Source organism: Tympanuchus pallidicinctus, unplaced genomic scaffold (genome assembly GCF_026119805.1).
Source record: "Tympanuchus pallidicinctus isolate F22 unplaced genomic scaffold, pur_lepc_1.0 scaffold3, whole genome shotgun sequence".
NCBI lineage: Eukaryota > Metazoa > Chordata > Aves > Galliformes > Phasianidae > Tympanuchus > Tympanuchus pallidicinctus.
The window spans coordinates 43219144-43240899 of NW_026294747.1; the positions used below are offsets into that span (position 1 = coordinate 43219144).

Genomic DNA, 21756 nt, shown 5'->3' on the forward strand with positions numbered 1-21756 from the left:
TCATCTGTTTTTATTTAAATGACTTGATGAGGCATATGAATTTGCCTTGTAAAAATTTAATATATTAAATAAAATGTACAAGTTACATACTGTTAATACTTACTGATATGTAACAATCATACCATTTATGTAGTGCAATTGTGAAGTACAATTTTTGCAGTATATATGATTTATAATAAATATATATTTTCAAAGCTATGTCTAAAGTAATCCACTTATGTAATCCTATTTTAATTTAAATACTGGAGATTTTAGCAAATTCCACAAATCACGTCTTGAGTTTTCTTCAGATTTAGTTTTCTTAAATTTTTGTGATATGCTTTCTTAAAAAAGAAAATATGTGACAAACACTTAATAGGCAGAAAAGGACTTTGGAAAATAGGCTAATAAAGCACATTCATTTTTAGCTTTTCAAAATATATATATATATACCACCAGCTCAGCAAGATCCGGACCACAGAAATTTTAGCTTATAGCGAACATACTATAAAAAATACTTCATAAAAAATGGTTCCAAAATGTTTTTTTCAACTCATATGACAATGAAAACATTCTCACAATACATGATATCATTTTACAAAGCAAACAACTAATAAAAAAAGTTATGGGAAGTCCATTTTATTCATCCTATTGCTCAAATGCAGCTCTTACCTGTTTCAGGATCACTGAAATCTGGTAATGTAATTGTATTAAGCTGTCGTCTATCGGCAATAGCTCTGTCTAACAGGCTGCTCCCACGTCCAGAATCACTGTAATGAAGTATAAAAATTGTGAGCTATTAAAATATAAAATTATATACTGAGATACACGTTGCATGCTGCCCTCCTCCCACAGAGGTTCTTGCTATAAAGGTTCTTTCTATGAACAAATTTAGTACTGAGCATCGCCAACCACTCACAGTACATTAAACCAGCTGCACAAGGACAGAATTAAGCTGAGCAAAACTAAATCCATATTTACTTCAGTGACTTTGTTGTCATAATTAGTATAACCAAGAAGCAAAAACAGACTTAACTCGATTTATAACTAGCAGCTTCACAAAAAGGCTTTATTGTGCCTTAATCTATTCTGTAAGATACAGCACTTCTGTTTCAGCAGCCCAAGACTACAGATGCGAGTTTGAAAATCCACACTTTTCCCACACTAAAGAGAAACACTGAACTCAAGACGTCTAATTTTAGATAAAAATGTCATAAAAACATTATACCTACATTTTCCTTAAAAGGCAGCACTTTTATCTCTACAGATTTGAGTGATGTGGTGTTTGTGTCTTTTTTTGCTTTTTATCACGTATGTTTACTATCTAATGCAGAATTTGATCCTAACTGTGGAGTTGGAACACTTTGAACAATTAAGAATAGATCAGGTGCCTAAGCACTTTCCACAGGTTTTCCCTGTTAGCTCTCGTGGAAAAATGCACTCAATTTCCACTTCAGTTGAAACTCACTGCCCCTCAGGCTTCTTGCTGATAGACTTGCTGGAAAACTGATTGGTCCTAGAACTGTGATTAAAGATTCAGCAGAAGAACAGAGACTGGAGAATTAATGGCTAATGCAGTAATTCTGCTTTTAGGACTTAGGACTCCAAGTTAGTACTACTTCCTATCAACTAAGATTTTAACAAACTTTTTTTTTTTATTATTTTATTTTATTTTTTTTTAAGAAACAATCCACAAACTTAAAAATAATGAATTTTAAAACAATTGGGTTGTTAGATCAGATTAGCAAAATGTAAAATTTTGTCTGATTCTTATACCCCACAAAACAGAAAAAAACTCTACAAAATTCCCACCTTAAAGTAAAACCTAACAGATCTTAGTCTAAACTGCAAGACTGGAATTTAATACATCTTTACAGTTGCCCTACATTTTTTAAACGTCACTTTCCAAATTTGACCTGAGAGAAAGGCAAGAAACCTTTCAGCAACTCTTAATAGTTGCACGCTTCAAAAACCAATGAGACAACTTCCTGTCTTTGTACAGCTGCTCTTAAAATAATATAAATAAAACTTTGCATTATACTAAGATTATTGCAAGACCAATTTCCTTACAGAATGATGATAGAAATCCACAGGAAACAGAAGGGGACTTTCTAGGACACATACTATCAGCTTTAGTTGCTACACCAGTAGTTGCATATTTTCTGTATTAATTACTTCCTCAGTCCACAAGAAATGACGTGCCAAATATTGCAGACAAGGAAAGTGAGGCTTAGCATAAATATCTTTAAAGCACATTACTGGCACTGTGGTTTGTTCTGCTTTCTTAAGGCAGACTAAGTACTAAAAAATAATTCAACTATTCAAGGAGCATGCTGAATAGAAACATGGCTGATGTAATCTTCATTTCATACACATTCCAAGTCTCATATCACAAAATGATTTTGTAAGTGTTATTAAACTATTTAAGGAGAAAAATGTGTATATACTGAATAAAGACAAAATTGTTCTAAATTAGCTGAACAAAGATAAGAGAAAATGCTGCATTTAGCATGTACACTGGGCTGTATCTAGCTGTTCAAAATGTATTTTTAGTAGTAAAAGATTGTTGAGGACAGTGAACTCAAGTTTAAACCACAAAATAAAATTAACTGCAAGAAGAAATATTTGACACTGATCAGCTTATCAGAAAGGTGAGTTCTTATCTCACTGGGAAAGTTATATATGAAAATCAGTTTTGAGTCTCAATCAGAATAAAAAAATATGTTTCACATGAGCTTGAAGTATATTTAAATATTTGAAAATAAACATTTTCAGTTTTAGATTAAGAGAAGAAATGACAAAGAGAACAGTAAAGATTAAGAGACTTATTTTTAATTATCTTAAAGAACTACAAGAAAAGGCTTCAATTATTTCCAGTGGGAAAAGCATTGTCCAACAGTATTTTTCAACAAAATAAAGTTTGTATTAAAATTAAAGGTAGGAAAATACTGATTTTACACCACACTCCTGCATTATCTGTAGTGTAGCTGAATGAAAAGAACTTACCAATCACATTTCAGGCCAGAGTGACATATTTTTCCCTAGGCAGACAGATTAGGATTACTGTGGCAAAACATGAGAGAGTATTCAGCCCTTAAATTTCACCCTGGACAATCCAAGTAAAGGTTTCAGTTCGGCATCGCACTGCTTCATACAACTCAGTCTATGAATCGTGAAATTCATCACGATCCCTATCTATCGTCCTTTCTATTTCATTACCAATTTGATTTTAATTTCTGTCACCAGTGAGTCAGAACTTCAAGACAGTCTTAAGCATCGAGATAAAAAGAACAGTAGAGACTATCAGGCACAAAATAGTCTGGTGTCCAAAACTGGCACAGCCAAAGAGTAGGGTTTTCATAATCACTGCTGACTCCTGAAGGAAGCATTATTTTATATGTCCTTAATGTGGCATAGTAACTCTTAGCACAGCAACAACATAAAAGTAATTACAAGCTATGATTAGAACCCTGAACTTTGTAGAGAATGGGAGAGAAACAGACGATGAGAGGTTGTGTGGAGTACATTTAAAGCCTCACTGAAATTAAGTTTGCAGAGAAATTTTAACTATTCTCTACAGCACAACCTTATGATTAAAAATTCTTAAAAGCACCCCCTAAATAATCCCTTCCCCCAAACCCAACCAAAGAAAGCAAACAAAAACACCACCATCAATTAGCTTAGAAGAAAAAATTCTGACATACTTGCTTTCTATCAACTCTGAGTCCTGCTCCACAGTGCAGCATCAGCCTATATAAATGATCTACAACTGACCCAAGTGAGGGCCTCCAATGCTCTTTCCCCTATTTCCTCCAATCTTCACGCCCCCTCAACTTTTTCTGCTCCAAACTACTCACAAGAGGGAAAAAATTTTCACTAGCCCTAAGGCTCCAGCTCTCCCAGTCTTCGTAGAGGTACATGTGTTTACATAACTGTGAGATCAAACAAATCATCATACCAGCTATCTGATACAGTCTGGTATGAGTCTCTTCTTACGCAGCATCTCCAGAAATTTTCAAGCCTTCAGACAACCAGATAGCAGGAAATTCTGCTTACACTTGTTTTCCTGTTGATTTCACACGTGATCAGAGGTGTGTGTGGCAAAGGACTGAAGTTGTTCGGAAACTCAAAGAGGACTCTTAACAACTTATACTTGCAAAGGCATTTGAAGAACTGTAGTAGGTTCATAAGCCAAACTTCTCTTTTAAAAACAAATAATATAAGCCATGATGACTTCTCAAGCATGTTGTATTTATCCATGTTTTCTCCTTTGTTTCTTTAATCTTAATAAATGTTTAGCCCTCCTTCACTCTATTTAGCAAAAGTCCTTTAACTAGATTTGACTCCAGCACTCTGTACACTTGCTGATATAAAAGGTTCTACAATTCAGATCAAGAGGAAAAACAAGACAACGCCAGTACACAGAACCACATCGCAGAGTATGTCATGAAGTTCTGCCCTTTCTGCAATCCGTTCTCATCAAAGCAGAGCATATTAGCTTTGGTGCACATTACTTCAGAGAACTCCAGGTGATTCCTGCCTACCCATCAGGTAGTGTCTTAGCACTTCTAGTTCATTGCTCATTCGCAATAGCAGAACAAGTAAAAGGAGGACTGCTGACCCAGTATTGCCCTGTCTAGTATTGCACAGTCTAGAATTCTACAGCACCTTACCTTGGGTTAGTGAGATTATAGCAGGATTTCCAAATCTGGAGCATGTGTTTACAGGTAAGGAGTGCTTCATCTGGGCCTCTGCACAGGGATTCCAATTTGACTTTTGTGAACAGTAATCTAGAGAAAAATGAAAAAGAATTAAGAAAAATAAAAGAGATTCAAGCAAAACTTCTTTAAAGATATCCAATCTCAGGCCACACTGGGGAAATAACTTCAAAGATGGTGTTAATTCAAATCTTTGTTTCATTAAGTAATTGCAGTAAAGTCAAATAATGAATCATATCATCAAAGTAATAGTACTTTTTACAAGAAACAACAGGATTCAATTTTTTTTAGCTTTTTTTTTTTTTCAGTTAAGTAAGATAATAGTTGCTTAAGAAATTAGCTGGATCATCGAAAACACTATTTTGTATGTTGAAGAGAAGAAATGCCTTCATTAAGGAAAATCTTTACTACTTTTGTGAGAAAGGAATGTTTTCACACATGAACTTAGGAAGGAAAACAAATCAGTTTACATGCTATTTGCCTGTAATTCATAAACTTTTTTACCATCAACTTCTTTTATAAGAAGTAGAAGAGGCTATATTGAAAAGATACCATTAGATCAGATAGGTACATGGCAGTTGATCAGCATTAGTCAGATTAAAAAGTTTATGTAGCACCATGCTAAATTACACTGCCATCAGCAGGAACTGAACATTTTTAACATTTTAAAGTGATAACATGAAGAAAGCACATAATTCATTAGGTACACAGCAAACTGTTCCTAAGCAGAGCAAGCATTTGCTGGAAGCCACTATAAATTAATTCTGATTTCAAAGTCGATGCTTTTTAAGGCAGCAACACAGATGATGTGCATAACCTCACAAGATGACAACTGCATATTCCTTTTACATGCCACATACTGAGGTATCAGTAGAAAGTTTTTTAACTTGGAAAAACACCTTCCTAGATAACTAAAGAATATGAATGCAACGGGATAGTAAAGCCATTAGTCAATTGGTATGCACATTTATAGACATCACAACATCTGGGAACAGATAATACACTAGAAAAACACTAATTTAAAAGCAGATTTTAGTATGTTGCAAGATTAGAGAACACAAAGCAGGAGGAGAAGACACAAATAAAACTGTTAGCCTACTTTCCATTTTTAAGCCCAGGTGTACTTCGGCATTTTATTCCAGTACAACCTCAATCATCCTAAGTGAAAAATTTATTTGATTGGTCATATGGTTTGTGTGGGAAGACTGAGAAGGGTGGGCATGTGTGAAAGCTCAGAACTTTCTTATCCCAAATACAAACTTGAAGGCTGTTAATAGCAACTGCAAACTGCCAGAGGGTTTTCTCAAGAACAAGAAATGATAGCGAGTGCTTCAGCACGCACAGTAGCTAAAGCTACAGCATTGCACTGAATGTCCTTTGCAGAAAATACGCAGAATATGAATCTAAAAGTCAATTCTACAGTGTGTGTGTTGCTGGGACTGAGAAGCAAAGGGAATACAGGCCACTGCATTAGTTAAGGGAATGAGAGCCTGCGGATAAGCAAGTGTAATAATGTCATATGGAGGCTCATCCGATGTTACAAAGCAATCACTCATGCTTTCCTCTTATAAGTAAATCACATTTTAGTATATGAGGATCTACATAAATCATTTAAAGTCACATTCCATTTGACAGAGTGCTGCTTTGTAGATAATACTTTAACTGTACCTATGTAACTGGAAGAAAAAACATTCAGGTCTGTCCACCATTTTACCCAGGAAAGAAGGAAAAAGAAGACAAGCAACGTCCTCTGCCCCTCAGACTGTCACATCTTTTCCATCCCTAACATCCCCCTCCCCAAAGCCAAACCATATCCAAAAATAACAGCAATGTATTTAATGCAATGTTTCCCATTTCTCTGTACTTTAAAACAAGGAAGTGTTTTTAACAGTATTTTTATTAAGAGTGTTAAAAAGGTTTTTGTGCATGTGGTTTTACTTCTTTTTTTTTTTTTTACAGTGACTTTGAAGCATTTTACAAAATGTATGGAACATAGTAAATTCACTTGCACTGAATTTACAAGTCATTTTAGAAACAAGGTGATTCTAATAAACATCTTACTGCAAACACTTTACAGATAAAACTAACTAATACTAATAGCTTTCAAAAGCATTTAAGACTTCCAGAAATGCCATAGGAGAGAGAAAACAATAGGTCTGCAAACCACTGAATGCTTGCAAGAGGTAAAAGAAGGATTTAGTGGGAGACAGAATGGGAGGAGATGTGATTATTAAGAAATGACTTAAACACACGTGTACAAAATAGCAGGAGTCTGTGCAATAAAAATATAAGAACCTGGACTAGTACACTACAGGACTCAAAGGAAAGACAGAAGGGAAATATTCATGCAAGAATTGAAGCAGTGCATCAGAATTCAATACTGTTCGTGCACCTGGAGCACATACAACATTATCCCTGTTTCTTACAAATTTCAGAAAACAAAAAGGGCCCAAATGGCTGCAGGTTTTCCAGTATAGAAACAATAAATTGAAACTATGATGGGAAAAGGAAAACACTCATAATTTTGTGAAAGGGTAGGCAATAGTATCTAATGCCAAGATATACTAAACATATGTGTGTGTGTGTTTATAAAAGAAGTACCAGAGTGTGGGATTACTCACATGCTAAAGCAAAAATAATCTTTTAAACAATAATGCTTGCATATATAAAATCATAGAGATCAGCTCTCCTGTAACTGTGAAATATTTGGACTATAAATCAAAGAATAACTAAGACATTTTACAAAAGTCAAATGAGCTGTTAAGAGAAAAATGAAAACATGCCAACTAAAGTTTTACTTAATGAATGGCTAACGAAGAGATGAAAAAGAAAGAAAGCAAAGGGCAGAAGCAATACTGTGAGATGAACAGATCTCTCTAGCTTAATTCCTCTCAGTTCTCTATAAACATTAGTGGAGAAATGAGCCCATAACCAGATGAGCAAGCAGCTCAGATATAAGTATTATCAGGAAGGTTTATGAAACCATGAGGTACATCATCTGAAAAAGGATTTTCTTGTAAGGCCAACTTAAAGCATCTGTGGAAACAACTGCCCTGGAACACAGTCCTCTTTACTGACACTCCAATTACGGAGTCAAAAGCTTCAGAAGGAATAGTCCTGGTAATTTTCACACACATCTTTAATACACTGTCAAAATTGAGAATGATGAAAATCAATCTGTACATTTTATAAGAGTATCAAACCATTTAGCTCTGTCTGTTTGTAAGAGACTAATGTTTAAATTAGTGGCACAGAGCAGAACAAATCTAATGGTGGAACAGCACTGATGGCTAAGAATGCAAGTAGTGAGGAATAGACAATATTCATGAAGTGTGGAATGGTATCTGTCAGCAATGTGTGAAACTGGAACAAACAGACACAAAGAGAAATCTGCTTGGGTCAGATCCTTTGGGGAAGAAAAGTAGGTAAAAACAGGCTAGGTTTTGTTAAAGATATGTGACTAGGAAGACATTTCGGCATCACTGTTTGATATGGATGTAGATCTTTAGATAAAAACAAAGGGAACTTCATCATTTTAGGAGAATAATTATCCAGACAAAATTGAGAACAAACCAAACTCCTAAGTGAAAAGGCTTTATTATTCTTGGAGCTAATGGCTGATCAATTTACTAAATAGTTAGTGAAGCAGCAAATGACTCCATTACTTTAAGAGTGATCTCACTAGCTAATGAGGTCATTATAAGACAGTCGCTCATAAGCTAATCCATATATTGCTGGATTTTTCTTCAAGCAAAGAGTGAGAAGTCTCAAATGGATTTATAACCAGATCTTTGAATATTAACAGGATGTGCTGAAATAATGCAATAGCAAAGGTTAGCAAAGGTTAGCAAAGATATCTATGATACAGAGAAGTCTGGACTTTAACAGAAAAGTGTTACAACACTTAAGGATTTGCATCTCAAGTTGAAGGGGTAAAACCCAATGTTCGACAGATCAATCACCAATAACTGTACCAGTAAGATACCAGAAACCTGTAGGGATTCTACAAAGAACAGCGGGAGATAAATGGGGGAAGAGAAAAATCAATAAAGTAAACTACATCTTTGGTACACACTAAAAGGTAAAGCTCAAGTAGGGATATTAAACAACAAGAAAAAAATTAACCTTTAAAGGCGTTTTTGTACCTAAATAGGTTGAAAAAAAAATATTTAGGAATGAATACCCTGCCACCATAATCTTTTGTCATCTCTGACGTAAAAACAAAAATATATAGGGAATGGGAACACTTTAAACTAGAAGAAAACTAATGCACTCAAAAATAGTCCTTTTCCCAGTATTTTCCCAGAAGAATCCCAGAAGATTTCAGGCAGTAAAAATGTTGAAGAAAATATCGCGTCTGTGAGTATAACGATTGAAGAACAGCAGCTGTATTGCTGGTGTTCTTTTAAGAGAAGGTAAACAGATCATTACAATTTTAATCACAAGCAGAGAATTATACAAAAAGAAAAGACAAGACAGTACAGGAAGGACGTGGAGCTCTTGGAGTAGGTCCAGAGGAGGGCCACTAAGATGATCAGAGGACTGGAGCACCTCTCCTATGAGGAAAGACTGAGGGCTTGTTTAGCTTGAAAAAGAAAAGACTCCAGGGAAACCTCATTGTGGCCTTCCCATATTTGAAATGAGGGTGTAAACAGGAAGGGGAATGGCTGCTTATGAGGGTGGATAGTGATAGGACAAGAGGAATGGTTTTAAACTGAGACAGGAGAGGTTTAGATTAGATATTAGGAATAAGGGTGGTGACGCATTGGAACAGGTTGCCCAAGGAGGTTGTGGATGCCCCATCCCTGGAGGTATTCAAGGCCAGGCTGGATGTGGCTCTGAGCAGCCTGGTCTGGTGGTTGGCGACCCTGCACATAGGGGGTTGAAACTAGATGGTCATTGTGGTCCTTTTCAACCCAAGCTGTTCCGATTCTGTGATCAAATAACATTGAAACAACAACGAAAAAACAGATCATCATGCACACTCAGTAGAGAAAGACTGGAGAAAACAGTCTGGGTAAAAGTTATTCCAAACCAGAGGTGCCTAACAGCCAACTTCATCAAGGTGAGGCTACAGACAAGAGGGCAGATGTAATTTTGGAATGCAATAGCTGAAGCAGAAACAGAAAGAAACAGCCTTTCTACAATACCCTTGTGAGGCCACATCTGGAATGCTATAATAATTCTCGTTATAAAAGTTACATACACAAAATTTCAAATTGGAGCAGCTGCAGAGAAAGGCTGTGAGGGTTATCAGCTGGCTGGAGACTGCAGAGCATGAAAAATATTTAATGTAGTCAGTCTACCAAAACAAAAGAGGTACAATTTCTACATACAAATACAGATGGGACAAGCACCATAGAGGGAAAGCACAGTTCACCTAGAGGACAGTGTTTCCACAAAAAGCTAGTACGTATAAAAGCAATACAGATTAATAGAACACTGAAGACGGAAATCAATTCTTCTGTCATTAAAAATGAAATTGAAGAATGGAATGTTTCCTCAGTTTGCTTTCGATAGACTGTAGAAGAGATGGGGAAAAATGTTTAACTGTTCTTAAAACACCTCACGAAAAGCATTACAAAAGTAATGCCTCCTATTTTGTTGTCGTATGGCCTCCATTGCACTCTTTGAACTATGCTTCCCCGTATATTTATTCACAGTGCAGTAGCACTGTTTCTCAGCAGACAGAAGCAGTAGTCAATCCCACGATGTTTGGTAGAGATAATACATGCAGTATCCCATCTTAGGAACACAATGTCCTTACAAAAATGCAAATCCGTAAACTATAATGAAGATAGCTTCTGACTAAAGCCAGAACAAATTAGTTATACTTGAAAACTTTCTGGTTTCCTGTCTTCAACAGCCTACGGCAGCTAGTTCATAACCCAAACTAGGACTCTGTCAATCAAGTTTCAGAGGAGTATCTACAGCCTAGCCATGCCAAGCAAATATAACAGTCAAGGATAATGCCCTAAGGATAATGACAAATCTGTTACATAAAAGAATATCTGCCTATCAACAGCTCCTTGGTTAGTCAACCAGTTGGTAAAAGCACATAATAACAGCTAATATAAAGCACACACAACAGACAAACAAAGACATTATGGAAAGAAAAAACAGAAGCACTCGTGCTCCCTGCAACTCCCTGAGAAGGGGAAGCAGAGGAAGGCAGGGGGCTATGTGCCTGGGAATCAATGGCAGGATGGGAACAACAAAGAGCTCAGACTGGATATTTGGAATATTTATTTATTGTGAGGCTGGTCAGACACTGGCACAGGCTTCCAAAGTGAGGTGGTTAATGCCTCATGCCTGTCAGTGTTCAAAAGGCATTTGAATAATGGCCTCATTAATATGCTCGAACGTGTGGTTATCCCTGAAGTGGTCAGGCAGTTGGATCCGATGATCTTTGTAAGGTCCCTTCCAACTAAACTATGCTATACTATTCGTGACTAAGAACTAAAAACTTTGAGACTTACAGAAATATCATTCCTGAGAACAAACTTATGCCCAAAACAGAAAAGACCAAAATTAACTGGATTTGAAAAAACTTTGTGTCAGAAGTTGACAAGGATGCATACAACAGCCTTCCCAGACACATGACTTTGGCAAGGCCAACAGGTGACTGCTGCTCTTTGTCCATTCATATATTACTGCACTTTTCTCATAGAATTCCCCGTGCTCTACTTATCAAGAAAAAAAAAAAAGGTGCCAGTTCATCCAACACCACACATAACAGTGCAATTATTCCCAACCTTGGCAAAATAAACTGGTGCAATCTATTCCCTCTAATTGATAAATACATCCCTCTCCACAAAACAGCTATGAGTGTATCATCATACACTCCAGGTACCAGTAGCTCTTATGTTATGCCTACTTGGACAAGAAGAAATTTGCTAATCAATGATTTGCAATTCTGAGATATTTACTGTAGCTCTGGAGTCCTGCAGAGTCAGTAATGAAAGAATTTAATACTTTTTAGTGAAGAATGATACACTGGCTTGATGCTTCTACGAAAGATTCTTGGAAAAAAAAAAAAAAAGCCCATCACACTTCAACAAATGTAAATGTTTAAACTGTGAACTTAATCTTTAGCTGTCTTCAAACCTGTTACCATATGTCTTTCCTTTTTGAGCGTACTTAACATTAAAATATCATGCTCACACTCCTCAAATAACCCATCTGCTGTTTTCTACTTCTCCTACTTCAAAAGTTTGTCAGCTGTTATCCATTGCAGTTCTCAATTTTCAGCATAAAATTATCAATTAATATTCAATATTTATTTTGCTTTGTTACACTAATTTCAGGCACAATACTTATCTTTAACTGCACCAACACTTGAAATAATGACAGAGAACCTAAAAAAGCTAAGACAAAAAAACAGTATCATAAATATGTCACCTAGCCCTGTCACTCTTTATTGAAAAACTACTTTTGACTAATCACGAGGTAGAACAGAAGTGTTATTTGAAGATTTCATACTAGTGGGAAAAAAAAAAAGCACTAAGATTTAGGCTCATAACAAGGGTAAAAAGACAAGAAAGTGTCATGGAAAGGAGGTCACTAATAGGCTCCTCAACATAGACCTGTGCATGAGATATAAAAGTTAATTATGGAGCAGTGCTCACTTATAAAAAGCCAGAAATCTCTTAGCAACTGAAGGATTGGATTTACTTCCAAAATGTTCTCTTCCCAAGAAATTTAGGCATTGTTTATTTAACCAATATGCTTCTCACCAACATGAAGTGTCCAAAGCATTTTGGCTTTTCTCTGTCAGAGAACAGAGTTCAAAACATTAATTCAGTATATTAGCTTGACCTTAAAATAACTAAGTATAGCTATTACCTTGGGTTTTACCAATGAACTGTAAGAGTTATATGCCCTGTTGGTTTAACTGCAAAGATGCAGTTATCACAAGTAGTGCTCCATAGCTGATGTTGAGGGAAATAAATGGAGGGAAGACAAGTACCCCCAGTATCAACGCAACTCAACAAGCACTAGCTTGCATCATACTGAATACACCTTCAGACTAATGCACACCTCTAGGACTGCTTATATACTTAAAGTAACCATTAGCTTGAAATAAATAAAATTCAAGGCAAATCCAAACAGCAAAAAACTCACTACCTACATCCTCATAGTTAACTACTTTAGTAGTTTAGGATATATTGTGGCTCCTTCTAGCCTGCTCTCATATTTTTCTTGTTTTCAAGAGGGTCACCTCACCAGTCTTCTGTAGAGTTTGATGGCTAGGACTGAGCATCATCTGTGGCTATAAATCCTGCCAGATGAAGGAGAACTGAACTTTGCATTTCTACTGCAAGGGCAAGTTGTCTAATAAAATATGGGAAGTCATATCTTCTGAAGTTACACCTCTGATGAATTCAAATGCCTTAGGACCTGACTGAGATTAACTATTTGGATTTTTTTGGTGCTGGCACCTTACTCTTACCCATTTCATCAGAGCAAGGTACTCAGTCTCGTTCACAGTAAACTTACAGTATACAGTAAGTTTGAGCGAACAGTGCTAGAGTTACTCAGCAGATATCTTGTATTTGACTATTTCTAGAAAACATTAGTACATACCTATTTCACTTTTACAGGTTTATTATGTTTTCTCCAATAGTTTGTTCCCTTACTCCTTAAGGTCTCAGCCCAGACTGCAAATTTATGCTGACAATATAATGGACAAAGAAAGAACACTTAACTGTCTTTTGAAAAATAAATCTATATCTTGCTATTAACAGCACAGTGTGACATTTGTTAATGTCTTCCACTCCTTTAGATTAAGATGGGGCAGAACTCTTTGGCTCTGTTAAATTCCTTTCTGTATACTGACCTAAAGATGAATGGAGCCAGATGGTAATCTAATCAGGTTATACTTGCTTAGCAACTTTCAAGCTCTATAGTACAGGAAAGTTAACAATAATTCAAGATATGATGGTATGCCCACAGTATTCTTCAAATGCTGAACATGACACAATTCTGGCAATAGCAGCTCTAAAAGGTTAAAAACTGACACATAACACATTTATTAAGTGATTACAACAGGAAAATGCTTTAAAAGATCCATTTCTCAGAGTGTGTTCTATTATTTCTTTACACGTGTAGAATTTCACAAATACAGAGCATTAATAAACTTTTGAAAATTTAGAATCTTTTCACCAAAATAGAACATACAGCTGTGAGGAGGGCAGAGGAACACTCAGAAAAAATGCAAGTATACCATGCAGAGGTAGATGGATAAGAATAACAACAAAAGAAGAAACACAAAACACAAGCATTGTGTTTTACTTCAGTGTTTTCCAAGTACAGTGATTCATTACACTGTGAACCTACAAATAATACAAATTTTGCAAAACTGTGATAATGGATATTGAGTAAATGTAGAGAATACCAAGAAAAGCCTTGCACTTTGCAGGGGTTCAGACATAACTGAAAGACTAAAGGCAAAATATGATGATATTTGAAATTTTTACAAAAGCCAATGAATATCAACAGGAAATAATCAAAAGTTTAACTAAAAATGAGCAAGCCTCAGATATACACAAGAGGATCACTTCTCAGTCTGCTAGGAAGTACTATGAGATCATATCTTATACAAAAGTTGCAGTCTAAGATAATAGACTCAAGAATAAACTAAGCATTTATGTTTTATATACACACACATACATATTGACAACTATATAAACAACACCAGATATTGAGTGCAAGAACAGATTGTAAACTTGAGGTCGTGCTGATAAATCCTTACAAAAATAATCCAGTTACATGAAGAAGTCAATCCAAATTTATCTTATTGACCAGATGGGGCTGGCTGCTGTCAGCAACAACTGCAGAGAGCACACAGAGAATCTCAGTCATTACCTTGACTTCTTAGGAACCAGAATCAACCTGACAGCACTAAAGAGAAGATGCTAAGACTGTCTAGAAATGTATATTGAATTCTTCAGCAATTGTTTATTTGATGGAAATGCCTATTAGAAAGATATTCCTCTCTAGAACTCCAGTAGGTTTTTAGGTAGTACACTATTTTACCATTGTGTTTGCACCATACAAGATGAACAATTTAGAACCACCATTAGGAACCTGTATCATTCACATACATACTTACATTATCAGAAAGATCAGAACTTTAGAAAGATCAGACAACTCAGGCAAAAGGCTTAACCACAGAATGTAGTTATAAACATAAACAAGTACAGAGAGGACACTGACCATACATTTAAAGCCCATAAGTATGTTTTGAATGATCCTTTGTTTTCTCACTAAAACAGGGAGAACTGTAATTTCAGAAATACTTCTTCTAGATCATTAATGATTCTGAGAGAAATAGCAGCTTGTTCTTTGCAATTTACATCACCACTAAGTAGCAGAAGATGAACCAAAAACAGGTAGAAGATGACAGACTGCAGTGCTTTGATCATGTTTGTTTTTAAAAATGGTAGGATATAAAATTAGGTAGCTGGTACTTCAATTTCCTCTCAAATCAGGATTTACTGGCAGAGATCCCTCAGAGTATAAACAAGTCTAGGAGAAGAATAGCTAGATAGTTCTGAAATTCTGAAATGAGTGGAAGCACCTAATGAGAACACAGTCAATTCATACACAAATAGATGAAGAGGAAAATGTGAAATAGCAGAAGGCTATAAAGCTATCAACTGTATCAACTGAGGTCCTGGTCAAATTTATGAAGAAAAAGGTAGCAATAATTCTTACAGACAACAAAAAGGTGGCATTCAACATCAAGGAACAGGATGTTTGCTAATGTATTACAATCAGGGGAAAATAATATTGGGGGAAAAATAAGTAAAAAATAGACCAATTTCAAATCTATCCTCTCTCAAAATTAATGATATAAGAATATTAAAAAAAAAGAAAAAAGAAAAAGAAAAGGGAAAGCATACAAATTAAACATGACATTTACTCACATAAAATTTTCTGGGTATTCACTCAGGGCCATATCAATGATGTTCAAAGCATCATGGTAGTGTTTCTGGGCTGATAGCAAAAGTGCAAGGAGATGAAGAGAGTTGGCATCATCCCCTTGTAGCTGCAGAGCCTGACGAACATAACCCAAAGCTTCTGGTATCTGATAAAATCAACAGAAAGCAGAAAAAGAAAGCACTATTAAAAAAAAGTTTTTTATTAAAAAAGCATCTACTAGAAATATTACTTGACACTTCATTACTTGCACCTAATGTTTTTATACTGTTCACCAAGATATCATGTTGAATTCTATTGACACCTTCAGAACATTACTCAGAAGTTTAAAAATAGATCCAAATGCTCAAAAATGAATTGTAAAAATTGAAAACTATATTAACTATGGAAAATAAGTTGCAAGTTGAAAAAAAAAAAAACAACCCCCTTCACTTTAGCCCTTTAAAATGTTAACCTATATATAAATAAATACTTTTTTTTCAAATATTGACTGTATTTTTATATGATTTTTAAATATTTTATTTGTAATACACTAACAAAACGTACAGCTAGACTGCCACAGTAAATTCTCTTCACACAAAATTTCGTGATCTACTGTGGTACCTGTGTTTCTACTCAAAGTAAAAACCAGGAAAACTAACTGAGCAACACCAGAAATTCAGAATTCAGAAATACAATCATAGCTTGCTACTTGAAGAACAGTACGTGATATTAATGGGGCAATCCATTTCACTCTGACTTTGCTTAACGTCTCTGCTGCTCATTAGCAATGAAAAGCAGTCACCAAGATTGTGTCAACTACCATTTACATAACTGCTACCCAAAATAAAATTGACAAAGCAAAGACTTATGTCATATACAAAGCAATTTTGCATTATCCAAAATTCTTGTGGTACTTGGTAGAACACTTATCTTCCTTACATTTAAGAGCTTTTCAAATTAAACTCAGTTTTGATCTTTTTTATAGCTTTAAAAGTCTTACTAGTTATCATTTTAAACATGTTTTGTAATGTTGTTCACAAACCTTCTACAAGCATTCTGAAAAGACACACATCTTAGCAGATGCTGCAGACTTGTGCATTATCTAAGATTCTCAAAAGCTAGATTCAGTAGTTTCATTCCCTTGATAATTTGTAAGCATAGTTTACGCGTAATAGACGTATTGTGTGGATGTGCTCTCAAATTTGAATTTTCTTGCTCTCTGCCCAGCAATATAAAGGCTGAAAAAAACAAAACAACTGAATTTCATGTGTCTTATTTCTGATCCTAGGGCTGGAAATACTGTGGTAGAAGTCCAGAGAAGTATGAAAAACCAAAGGTGTTCAGAAAGAATATTTCCTTTTTTTCTATTAAAAAAAAAACTATACACACACACACACACACACACACACACACACACACATATATATATACATGCATACATGCACAAAGAAAACCAAGATTTTATTGAAAAAAAAAAAATATTCACCTGTATCCAATCAGCAGATATATGTCTTAAAGTTTAAGTGATAATGAGACATTGCACCTTCAAAAGAGCACTAACCTGTCTGGATATGGCAAGCTGCAGTGCCAAGTAAAACGCTGCCAGATGATCTGTTGGAGACAAACTGTGAGCCCTGGAAAAAAAACAGAGAAACAAAATTGTAAATCTTTTATCCTATTAATACAGGTAAGAAATACATACATATTGTGAGGATGTGCTGTCAAAGACAAGAATGATACAATCTACAGGAGAATTACTCGAGCATTTGCATTAACCCTAATCAGGATGGTTCCGAAGCACAGAACTTAAAGACCAAGAGTAGGAAAGTAGATCTGAGATTTATTTCTTTAAACTCCCAAAGTTTAAGGACATTTTCAGCATACTAAGCCTCCTAGGAAGGCTCTGATTTTTTTTTATACTAAATTAGAAGAGTACTTTGCTATGTAGCAATGTAAAAGAAACCTATGTTGGATGGTTTATCATGTACCTATGTTTGAAGGTCAGATGAAGAAAGCTATGCTGATGATTGTTTTATAAATAACTCCTGTTCAAAAAAAGCTTTTGTTGAGCTTTCCAATCTCAGCAGCGTTTCTGTGCTTATTAATTCCTGGAGTATTGGTAATTACTGTAGTTGCAAGTAACATAAATTACCAAAAGAAATAATATTTTTCCACATTTTTTGAAGTTTTCTTGTTTTATTTTGTTTTGTTTTTGTTTTGAGTGTTTAGGTCATAGAATCATAGAATTGCTCAGATTGGAAAAGACCTTCAATATCATCAAGTCCAACCACAACAAACCATATTACAACTGTAGGTCAGATTTGACTTGTTCGTATTGACACAAATCCCACAGAAAACAGTCCATACAGCCATTCCCCTTCACAATAAGGTGCTTGCCTTTGAGCACAGGTATGGGTTTTTTGTTTTTCTTTTTGGGAGGAGTCAGGGAACTTTAACATAGATACAAAACAATTGATGACTGTACCCCAAAATTATATGCATTAAACACTGGGCAGCACGAATGGAATTACATTTCAATGCATTCTTATAACGTAGGCTCAGTTAGCACTAGTATGTGTAATAATCATCTTCAGAATATATAATCAGTCTTCTTTATAGGCAGAGAACAAAATCCTTTAGAATATATTACAATCACAAACCTTCTGCTTCTGAATTGTGCAATCATGTCTTCTCAAGTTCAAAGACATAACTCCAGTAGTTTAGCAACTGTATCAACACGTATCAATGTACTTTAACTTACTAGGGGGCTGCTTCTTACTTTATTGAATATTTCTTTAAAGAACCAGTGGTGGCTGCTGCAATTTCTTTTTGTTTTGTTTTCTTTTTTAATTCAAGTATCAATCAAGACTAAGTGACTCTGAAAAGGAGAGATTGGATCTTAAAGAGTTCTAGTTCAGTCACCAAGCTTCAGCTAGTGACAGAATAAAGCTGTTACTATCTATCACAAATTTGGTGAGTTCTGTGAAACTTCAATTCACACCAGCCACAGGAAAAGCACTGAAAGTCTTCCAAAAGAAGCCAGTGAAACAAACACCCCCTCACCAGTGCAGAAAGATAGCAAAAAAAGCCTTCTCAAATGGCTAGTGAACTGGTGGCCTTGGAAACCAGCACTAAGTTCCCAGCAGAAACCTGTATTTCTTCAGGAATACGTCCTTTATGTGAACAATTAAAGGCAAACAAACAAACAAAACAAACAAGAACCAACACCACAAAAATGAAATAAACAAAACCAACACTTTGACAAATCAAAATACTGATCCCAGTACAATTTCTTGATCTTTAAACTGTGTAGGAGATGAATGGAGAATTTCAATTTCTATCTCCTCAAAAAAAAAATTCTTTAAATAAAGAACTGTGAGAGAAAGTGGGCATGATTCTGCTAAGTAGAGCATAATTTATTCGGAGCCGTAACAAACTTTCAGTAACATCCTCTACCTAAATCATCAAAACAAACAACTAGCAACACCATGATACGTGCTGAAGCCTGTTCATCATTTGTAGAGTTCGAACTGTTGATAATCAGCTATTATCATATCCATCAGTATTACTTCCATGTAAAACACTTCAAAGATGGGTGCATTTGTGATGTCATCACCTACACTTTTAAATCTCCACATAAAAAATAATTATTTTCCTAACTTACTACTTGCACTTCACCTCTCATCCACAGCAGCAGGTCCTCAATCATTTTGCCTCTATAGGCATAAATTTCAAAAACCTGCTGTATAATCTAATCAGCAAGTACCTCTTCTAGAAACAGTCATATTGAACCATGACTTAAAACTTTGCACCATATCATTTTTCCCTTCTAGATCAGAACAGAATACTCCTTTAAGCAAATATTTTATACTACAGAATCATACAAGTGTCTTTAAAATGAAATAAAAGGAAATCCTTATGAATAGATTTTTACATTTCTGGCAGAAAACGATGGAATGAATGTTAAAGAAATATGTTCTGTGCTCATGAAGAATAACTCCCAGAGTCGAAAACCTAATTCCATAGTCTTTTACAAGTCCCTCTCCAACATAAAATAAAGCTTTTTCCTACATAAGCAGAACGAAATGAAAAGATTAATATCCACTCACCTCTGAAATGCAAGAAGAGCCTTTCTCTGCAAGACCTCTTGCATCCCTCGCAAAGATGCTGAAAAGGATATATTTAATCAGTGATGTACAAGATCAAGGGTTTACATTCCACATGCTTACCGAAGTAGTGATAATACACGGACTGAGAAAAATGGATGCACACAGAAGCTTAATATTAAGTTTAGCACTCTCTCGGTATCCTTCTTTAAGCAACATGAGAATTTCCAGATGTGTTTATTCTTATCTTACCATCAGTAGCCTGCAGACTGTAAGTCAATCCTAGTGCCAAGTATCCTTTTGCTTTGAACTCAGACGTTTTGTCTCCAAGATCAACAACTGTTTCGGCAAATCTTTCTGCTTCTTCCAACTGAAAATATTATAAAACATCCACATAAGTCTAAAAGTAGCTAAAGCTTACATAATGTGAAGAATGCACAGCATGTTTATTTATGCTTACCAAGAATGTCACGATCTCAGTCGTAGTCATTGTAAGGACTATTTTCCTTTTCATTAAACCTAGGTTTTCTTGCTAAATCAACAATATAGAATGCAGATTTAAGAATGCTGAAGCACTCACTCCTATGGTTGAGAGAAGTACTGGTACATAATGCCCAGACATTGTGTTTTCAACTTGTTAAAAATAAAATGGCATTTCTGCTCTATATACAATCTACAAATTTTTGCACTTCATATTTAATCAGAGATTTTACTCTGTCAACCTTTTTTTTTTTAAAATGAAAATCAATTAAAAAAGCCAGAATTCTACAACTCTGCAAAAAAAACATATAGCTATGCAGATCCCTGCATCACATACAGTACTGCTAAATGTATTCAAACTCATAGACACATAAATGACCAGGGTTTTAACTGCATGCCCAGGCTACCACGCTATCCAACAGACTTGAAAAACAAAAAAAGAAGTTTGAATCTGTGCTAGTAAATGTAAATCCTAAGTACACCAAGTTACATATTGAGTCAATCCATAGGAAAACAATCAAAGAAGTAGAATCTATAGAATCTATGTTAATTACTAAGACGGTACTTTTGTCAGCCTGAACAAGTCCCATAACAACTACTGTGCTATTTTCTCAGTTTCTGATTGTGACCTTCCTTTTTTCTTCTCATCCTTTCTGAAATAATGTTCTTAAAGTTATATGTGTATTCTGAAATACCACATCTTCAATCACCTGAATGTTTTTCATACAGATACACTAATTTCAAGGCTATCTAAAACACAGGTAACACTTTTTAAAAAGACACTGCCCCTTCTAAGAGCTCATAACCACCAGCTATCTCCAAACATAGTATCAACAGTAGAGCATCTTGAAAAATTAAGAGAGGTTTGTCCCGTTCACTTCTCAAGATAGTTATTGTCCTCTTGCACAGAAGAAACAGAAGTCAGTTAAATTTTTCATCTCTGTATGCCAACACTTAAATTTGTAATTCACTTTAGATGTATCTTAGATGAGTATCAAGATATGCTATGTGGTTAATCACAACCATTGCTGTCAAGTATTTTCAAGCCATACGAACAGGAATGCACATGTGCATACATTTATCTGAGATGTATCTTTGTCATGGTTTTGTGATTTTTGGCTTTCGGTATTCCACATCATAACATCATGTGGGGCATTGGGACTTTAACTGTTAATGCTCAAGTCCTGGGTACCTGCCTTGAAGAGAAGAAGAACTACATTCCCCAGGGGACTTTGCGGTCAGGGAGAGGAGGTTTAACTCCTGGCAAGGCCACCTGATTGCTCTTTCTCGCCTGCCCTTCGTCGTGGACACTGCTCCCATCTCCCTGCTGCTCAACTGGACTGCGCATCTCACCTCAGAGTTGTGGTGAGGCCTATCCACCTTTCGGACATTCTCTCTCTCATTATATTTGATTTATTAGCTTCAATTCTGATTATATTGTATTATAGTGTGTTATCTTGCATTCCGATAATATACTTAGTAAATTAGTTTGTTTCTCCTCAGATCGGTGCCGCTGTTTTAATTATTTTGGGGTCTCCTGTTTCCTT

General features: G+C 35.4%; 1 protein-coding gene across 4 annotated transcripts in view; it reads right to left on the reverse strand.

The window, feature by feature from the left end:
- Positions 1–21756, reverse strand: part of TTC7B (tetratricopeptide repeat domain 7B) — a 122876-nt gene that overhangs the window by 40749 nt on the left and 60371 nt on the right. For all 4 annotated transcript variants that reach the window (XM_052693680.1, XM_052693683.1, XM_052693681.1 and 1 more), the window contains exons 12-17: positions 19982–20099; positions 19733–19790; positions 17185–17257; positions 15629–15789; positions 4653–4769; positions 652–749 (exon numbers count right to left, since the gene is read on the reverse strand). In XM_052693680.1, the coding sequence (XP_052549640.1) occupies positions 652–749; positions 4653–4769; positions 15629–15789; positions 17185–17257; positions 19733–19790; positions 19982–20099 (625 nt within the window). The remainder of the gene's footprint in view (positions 1–651; positions 750–4652; positions 4770–15628; positions 15790–17184; positions 17258–19732; positions 19791–19981; positions 20100–21756) is intronic.